Consider the following 8,647-nt stretch of genomic DNA (forward strand, 5'->3'; position numbering starts at 1 on the left):
AATAAAAAATTATAATGTTTTTATAAAGAAAATTTTTTATTATATTACGTAAAACTACATTCAACGGCAGACCCTGAGGCCAATAAAAATTATGGCGCCCAATGTTAACTATTCTAACTACAAAAATAACAAACCCAAATGTCAAAAAAGCACAAACTGGCGCCCAACGTAATCCAAATCTTTTTCAGCGCACCAAAGACTCAAGACTAAGGTGAGATCAACTGGTTTTAACAAGGTTTCTATAATTTAAAAATAGTAAAATTGTTTTTTATTTTTGCATAATTCCTCCCTCTCTCTCTATCCCGTTCTTCAATTGTTTTTCCTTAAGTAATTTTATATAATTGTTTATTATTTATTTTAAATATTTGTAAATGTTTTTGCTGCATTCCTCTCTCCTCAATTGTTTTCTTTAATTATTTTTACATAATTTCTTACTATTTATTATACCCTACAACACTATGTGTTGGGGGTATTATAAGTTTGATTGGGCCAAAAATATTGATTTCCCATATAGGAAAGTATATATGGATCTTCCTAGCTCGACGAGCTGAGTCGATCTAGCTATGTATGTCCGTCCGTCCGTCTGTCCGTCTGTCCATGTTAATTTGTAATCACTCTACAGGTCGCAATTATGGTCCGATCTTCACGAAATTTAAAATGGAGGTGGGGCTAGGGTCAGAATAGAACCCTATTTCTTTTGGTGATGATCGCATAATATTTAGGGGTTTAAATGGACCAAAAACTGAAAAAATTCCTGATTTTGCACTTGCTCTACAGGTCGCAATTATAGACCAATCGACGCGGAATTTCGCATGTAGCTAGAGTTTAGGGCTGGCAAGAAGCCTACCCATTTGGGTGGTCATCGGATAATATTTAGCGGGTAAAATAGACCATATCTTTTTTGTTGAAAAAATTCAAAATTTTTCATTAAACCGCGAATGTTTTAAATCCCGGCGAAATCACAAAGCCATGACAAGGTTACTTCTGATCTTTACATTGATGTTAACATCCAACAAAACGGATATGTAGAAAATATGTGCGATATATATGTTCATCAAAGAAGATATGCTTGAAAAATCTCTTATATGTCGAGAACGGCTGAACTGATTTCGACAGTTCTCATTCATTTAGAATGGCCTCTTGGCAGGAAAGAAAAAACGTCTAAAAAATCTCATAAAAATATCTCTCTAAAGATGAAAATATTGATTTTGTAAAATTTTCTCATATTTTTTCAATTTTGTCATATTTTTGGCATATTTTCATTTTGAATTAAACATTTGGTAATATTTCTACAGCTAACAAAGCTAAGTAGTTAGGATATCAGGATATCATATACAGATCGCATTTATGGCCCGATCTTTACGAAATTTTGCATGAGGGTCAGAATAGAAGCCTACTCTTTTTGGAGATGATCGCAAGATATTTAGGGGTTTAAATGGACCAACAAAACTGCAAAATTGTCAGCAGGTCGTAATTATGGGGGTTACCGGACATTGCCAAAGCCAAGCAGTTTTGGATGGCAATCCAAAAATATTCAATGTGTGAAGGAGTTTGCCAACTTTTATAAACAAAATACGAAAATGTCCATTCCAGTGATTTTTTGGACAATTCACAAATACAGGAAGACACACTTCTGACTATTTCGTTAACGCTGATTTCGTGGAAGAATATATTCAAATGTCTGTATCTTATATAGATGCGTTTCAGTCAAAAACCAATAATAAATGTTAATCTTTTGCCACTTCTGAGAGATTATAGGTCTTTGGGAAATATTGGTTCCAGATCTAGGAAGACCATTTGCGTGCAACATCTACCAATAAATTGGAAATGTGCAAATTAGTTTAAGTTGCTATTATTCGAAAATTAGGGAACGGAACCCTTTTATTATTTGTCACAATATCTTGTGGAATTCTTTCGAGTATCTCGCCTATATAAACTGTATCGTTTTTTATAGTGTTGTAGGGTATTCAACGGTCGGCCCCGCTCGACTGTAGCCTTTGCTTACTTGTTTTTTAAATATTTTTATAATTTTTACTATTTTTTTATTTTCTTTTATTCAGCATTTCTCTCTTTTCCCCCTTTTTTTATTTTTACATAATTAAATGTATTATGTCTTTGTGCATTTGTTTGTAACAGGCAAAAGGAAACGAGATAGACCCATAGTTCCTTTTGATGATCTGCATAGAATCTCATTCTGAGTCGATTTATGCATGTCCGTCCGTCCGTCTGTCCATGTATATTTGTGAACAAAGTACAATTCGCATTTATTGCCCTATCCAGATGAAATTTTGCCCAAATCATTTGTTTGGCCCAAGGACGAACCCTATTGAAATTGGATATAATCGGTAAAAATTTAGATATAGCTCCCATATATATCTTCGTCCGATTTGCCTTTTATTGTGCACCAAAGGTGTAATATCAGCCCGAATAGTATGGAATTTTGCACAGACAACCAAATTAGGCCTGAAAATAAGTATGCCAAATTTGATCGAAATCGGTTCAGATATAGCTATAGCTCCCATATATATTGCGGATGAACAATATTATAATTTGTATTTTTGTCCTCCGCTGCCGAAATATGCACTCTGTAACAACAATATTTGGGGAAATATATCAAATACAGCTCAGAAATACATTTGCTAAATTTTATCGAGATCGGTTCAGATTTGAATATAGCTCCCATATATAACTTCGTCCGATTTACCTTTGTTTGTGCACCAAACGTCTAATATTTGCCCAAATGGGATGGAATTTGGCACTTACGACCGAATTGAGTCTAGAAGCTAGTATGTCAAATTTGGTGAAGATCGGTTCAGATATCGCTATAGCTCCCATATATATTGTTCATCCGATTTGTTGTATTTATTACCCACAGCCGTAATATGCACTCCGTAACAACGATATTCAGGGAAATATGTCAAATACAGCTCAGAAATATCTTTGCCAAATTTTATCAAGATCGGTTCAGATTTGGATATAGATATCTTTATCCGATTTCAAATTAATTGTGCACCAAATTCTCTCATAAAAACTTTTAATTGTTATGTGGAGCTCTACTAAATTAGCAAAGTGGTGTAGGGTATCATAAAGTCAGCCCCGCCCGATTTTAGGACTTTTTTTTACTGGTTTTATATGTTTCTGCTCTCTCCCTCTTGCCCTTCCCTTTCTCTCTTATTATTTTATATAATTTTTAAAATTTTTTATATATTTTTGTGGCATTCCTCTCTTTCTCTTCCTCTCTCCTTTATTGTTTTTATATATTGTTTACTATTCATCTTTAATATTTTTATACATTTTTGCTGCATTTATCTCTCTCTCTTCCTTTCCTCTTATTATTTTTATATAATTATTTATTTTTTTATATTTCTATATATGTTTGCTGCATCCCCCCCCCCTCTCTCTCTCTCTTCCTCTCTCCTTTATTGTTTTTATATATTTTTTAGTATTTATTTTTAATATTTTTATAACTTTTTGCTACATTCCTCTCTCTCTCTCTTCCTTTCCTCTTATTACTTTTATATAATTATTTATTTTTGTATATTTCTATATATGTTTGCTGCTGTTCTCTCTCTCTCCCCCCTTTATTTTTTGTATATATTTATTATTATTTTTTTTTAACATATTTATATATTTTTTTATTATTTTTTTTAATTTTTATTATATATTTTTGCAGTATTTCCCTCTTTTCCTCCATTTTTTATATAATTGTTTATTATCAGTTTTAAAAATATTTTTGCTGCATTCCTCTCTCCTCAATTGTTTTCTTTAATAATTTTTACATAATTTTTATTTTTTTTTTAATATTTCTTTCCCTTATTTTTATATAATTTTTTATTATTTTTTTTTCAATATTTTGATAAATGTTTTCTGCATTTCTCCCTCTTCCCTTAATTGTTTTTATATAATATTTTATTATATTTTTAAAATTTTTATATATTTTTGCTGCATTCCTCTCTCCTCAATTGTTTTCTTTAATAATTCTTACATAATTTTTATTTTTGTTTTAATATTTTTTATATATTTTTGCTGCCCTATTTTTTATATAATTTTTTATTTTTTTTTTCAATATTTTAATACATTTTTTCTGCATTTCTCCCTCTCCCCTTTATTATTTGTATATAAGTTTTTATTATTTTAATACATTTTTGCTGCATCCCTTTCTCTCTCTCTCTTTCTCTCCCCTTATTATTAATACATAAGTTTTTATTATTTTTCATGTTTGCTGCATTTCTCTCTCTATATCTCACTCTCTCTCTCTCATTGTCTCCCTCCCTTCAAATTGAAACACAATTTAAAAAATAACGTATTTCATTTCTTTTTATTTCTCTTTCTCTTTGGTTTTTTCACCTTCCCCCGATATTTGGTGGGATGCACCCTTTGCACATGGGCCGCCATGTTTGAGCTGTACTTATACGACTTGGTACAATATTTACATTTGTACAGCGCCGTAATGCCCTCATGTTGGGCTTTGTGTTCTTTGAGGGCCGTCGAGGTTCGATACACTTTGTCGCACTGGTCACATTTCTTGTTTTTGCGTAGCTCGAATTTCTTTTTCAAATGTTCCTTGTACTCCTCGACGTGTAGCGCTCTGATATGTTCCCGCCTTCGGTTGGCATCTTTAAACGTCTTATGACACACCGTACAGGCATATTTACGCTCCGATCCATGACATAATAGGTGATACCTTAGGTTTGCTGGACATGATAAGATTTTGTCGCAAATGTGGCACTGGCTCACCGCATTTTCCCTGTGATACTGTATCCGGTGAGTTCTCAAAATTTTCTTGCATTTAAATGATTTGCCACAGTCTGGACAGGTGATGGGACGAGGGCCTTCGGCTTGGCCGCCCTCGCAATAGTTTTGATGGACGCGACATTTGAATTTTTCTCGGAATTCTTTGCCACATTTGTGGCATTTGAGTGTCTCGACTTCGGCATCGATTGGCCCCGGTCTATGGTAACGTGAATGATGCCTATCAAGACCACTGAGCTGTGTGAAGATCGCATAGCAAATGTCACATTTATAGGCGCCCTCTACCCGATGATAGTAGATGTGCTTTTCGAATTCGTAGCGATAGCGTAGCTGAAGTCGGCAGCACTGCACATAACATTCCTCGTCGGGGTGATGTTCGCTGAAGTGCAGTTGCAGCTGTCGAAATCTATTACAGTTGGCCTTGCAAATTCTGCACTCTAGGCTGGGTCTCCATTTGGCTATCAAGTCGTCATACTCCTCCAGGGTCTGGGGTCGTTTCAAATGATTTCTATAGGAAAATGTTTTTGTACTTCTTGGGGTGTTCGTTGAAAAATGTCCGCTGTTTGCGAGCTCATCATCATCGGGGGAATCATATTTATAGGCCGCCGGTGGGCCTAAAGCCGTAGGCTGGGAGAATTCATCCCATTCATCTTGCGATTCATTGAAATTGTGGCCATTGGAGGTTGGGTCTTGTGTTTCCTCATCGGATAGATCAAAATCAAAGGCTCTCTTGTGGCCTCTAATATTTGGGGGGACCTGTTCGGTTGGCATATTTCCTTGGTTTTGGGAATAATAGATTTCCCCCGCAGTTTCATGTTCTCTTTTAATTTTCCACACAGGCTTAGGAGAAGGCGGGGGCTTTGCAGAAAAACTACTTCGGGGGAAAAAATTCTCCCCTGAGGCCTGGCAAAAACTTCCATCAACTTCGTTCTTAATATCCTCATCGGATACATCAAAATCATAGGCAGTTTTGTGGCGTTTGGGATTTTCTGTGGGAATTTGGTTTTCAAAATGATTTCTCTCCTCCGAAGCCCCATTTGTTCCAGGATTCTCATTGGCCCTGCTTCCGATCATATTTTTGGTACTTTCCTGCAACGATTTCCTTTGGTTACTTGATCTTATTTTTTGTTTATATTCCGCCAAGGGTATATCATCATCATCTGAAGTGTTGCTGTCATCACTGGAGGCATAATCATCACTTTCACCTCCCGACCACTCCGAGGCTGATAAAGAAAAATCTTCATTTTCTTCAGAGTCCAGGAAATATTCATTTGAATTCTGCTCCTGGATTTGAGACATTTCCGGTTGCTCAACATTAGAATAGGGGATAGAAGTTGAATTAACGTTGGGCGCCATAATTTGTGAAGCTTCGGAGACTTTATAACTTGGATTTTTGTTGGGCTCTGGGACTTCCGTTGAATGTGGATTTACGTTGGGCGCCATAATTTGCGAAGAGTCAGCTACATCTTTATTTGGATGTTTGTTGGCATCAGGAATGGCAGATGAATGTAAATTAACGTTGGGCGCCATAAATTGTGAACCTTCGGAGACTTTATAACTTGGATTTTTGTTGGCTTCAGAAATAGCAGATGAATGTAGATTTACGTTGGGCGCCATCATTTGCAAAGATTCAGCGACATCTTTATTTGGATGTTTGTTGGGCTCTTGGACTGCCGCTGAATGTGAATTTACGTTGGGCGCCATATTTTGTAAATCATCGAAGCCTTTTTTATTTGAATTTTTGTTGCCCTCATAGACTGTCGTTGAATGTGGATTTGCGTTGGGCGCCATAATTTGCATAGCTTCAAGGCTCTCAGCTTTTGAAGGTAGATTAACGAGATCTAGATTCCAAGAATCACTTATGTTGGGCGCCAAATGTTGCAGATTTTCGTTGAGCTCATTCTTTGCAGTTAAATGCGAGCTCACATTGGGCGCCATATTTTGCAGATTTCTCTGGAATTCGTCATTAAATTGATGGGAGCTAAAGATATGATGCCTAGAACTGATGCTGTGTTCATTGCTTGCGGTTGAATGTAAATTTACGTTGGGCGCCACAATTTGCATAGCTACAGGGTTTTCAGAATTTGGTGGTAGATTAACGAGATCTGGATTCCTAAAGTCACTTACGTTTGGCGCCACACGTTGAAGATTAGTGGCGTACTCATTCCTTGCTGTTGACATCGGATTTACGTTGGGCGCCATATTTTTTAAATTTCTTCGGAATTCGAAATTTTGTGAGGCACAGACTTGTTTCGCATTGGGTGCAAAAGGTTGCAGATTTTGATCCGTTGAATGAGATTTCACATTGGCCACCATATTTTGTAGATTTTCTGGGTTTCCGATATTTAAATTAAGAAACTCACAACCTTGATTCCTGGCACTACCAGTATTAGGTGCCAAAAGTAGTAGATCTTTCACCTGACTATTGCCTATAATTGACGGCGAGTTTAGGTTGGGCGCCATATTTTGTAAATTTTCGGGGTGTCCGACATCTACATTTTGCAAGTCTCTGTCCTGATTCTTAGAAATATAGGGGTTGTCGGAATTATTGATTGCTGACGAATGCAAATTAACGTTAGGCGCCATATTTTGTAAATTTTCTGGTTGTCCAATATTTAAATTTTCCAAGTCTCCGTCCTGATTCCTTGAAATATAGGGGTTGCCGAAATTATTGATTGCTGACGAATGCAAATTAACGTTGGGCGCCATATTTTGTAAATTTTCTGGTTGTCCAATATTTAAATTTTCCAAGTCTCCGTCCTGATTCCTTGAAATATAGGGGTTGGCGGAATTATTGGTTGATGTCGAATGAGAGGCAACGTTGGGCGCCATCACTTCTTCAGCCCTTGGGTCCTCAGCATTTATGTGATATGTCTCAGAAAAACTTTCTTTAGAATTATTCCGATTAGGCATCAAATGTTGCCCATCTTTGGTGTGTCCCATGACGCCAGTGGTGGGGAAGATATCACCTGGTGCGGGAACCTCTGAATTTTCTAAATATTCGGCATTTGAATGTGGCTCATTACAGTCTGGATCCTCAGTACCATTGGACTTGGCTTTGAAATTTTTTGCATGCTTCCTTACCAAGAATTTTCGATCTTTTAAAGAATTAACGTTGGGCGCCATTACTTGCAGTTCCTTGAAATTTTCATTTGGGTATTGGCTACTCGAAATATTGGCATTGGATGACACGATATGCTCGAAATTCTCATTGGAGTGATGTGGAGGAACACCGGCTGTGTCCTGAGATTTATGACCTGCCAAGGATAAGTTTTGTAAATCCTTAGGGTTTCCTTTGTAATTTTGTTCCTTGACATTATTGACGTTGGGCGCCAAAAATTGTGGATTTTTGAATGAATTATTCCTGCTTCGAACATGGGGCACCTGGGCATTGGCCGACAACATTTGTAGGACTTTGGTGTGCGGAAACATTTGAAAATCTTTGGTGGGCTGAAATAGTGGTGGGTTATCGTTGGGCGCCATTTTAGACAATTTTAGAGGGAATTCGGCTTTGGAGTTTTTATAGGCGGAGGAGTTAACATTGGGCGCCAAAATGCCATCAGCTCTGGAGGGTTTATCGAAGTGTTTTATATTGGAGGTTTCATTCATGGAACAGGAAGCGGCGGGCGTTATTGGGGACAATTGTAAATTGTAGTCCTTTCGGCTAACGTTGGGCGCCAAATTTCCCAAATCATTGAAATACTCCAGAACGGCATTAGAATCTACCAGACCATCAGAGTTGGGTGTCAAATGTTGTAAATGTTGGCTTATGGCTGACTTTGAATCTGGGTTAGGGTTATCTACCAGACCATCAGAGTTGGGTGTCAAATGCTGTAAATGTTGGTTGGCCTTTGCCTTTGAATCCAGGTTGGGTTTGGCGTTGGGCGCCATTTTT

General features: G+C 36.9%; 1 protein-coding gene across 1 annotated transcript; it reads right to left on the reverse strand.

The window, feature by feature from the left end:
• Nucleotides 1-4,299: 4,299 nt before the first annotated feature.
• Nucleotides 4,300-6,118, reverse strand: LOC131802303 (zinc finger protein 888-like). The gene has a single exon (XM_059122322.1). It carries the CDS (start codon nucleotides 6,106-6,108, stop codon nucleotides 4,309-4,311), a length of 1,800 nt encoding a protein of 599 aa, XP_058978305.1. The 5' UTR covers nucleotides 6,109-6,118; the 3' UTR covers nucleotides 4,300-4,308.
• Between the last annotated feature and the right edge of the window lie 2,529 nt (nucleotides 6,119-8,647).

This window comes from Musca domestica, unplaced genomic scaffold (genome assembly GCF_030504385.1).
Source record: "Musca domestica strain aabys unplaced genomic scaffold, Musca_domestica.polishedcontigs.V.1.1 20, whole genome shotgun sequence".
Lineage (NCBI taxonomy): Eukaryota > Metazoa > Arthropoda > Insecta > Diptera > Muscidae > Musca > Musca domestica.

Bases quoted from the DNA above. Each gene is read 5' to 3' on its own strand.
- LOC131802303 (XM_059122322.1), bottom strand. From the start codon at position 6,108: ATGGCGCCCAACGTTAATTCAACTTCTATCCCCTATTCTAATGTTGAG.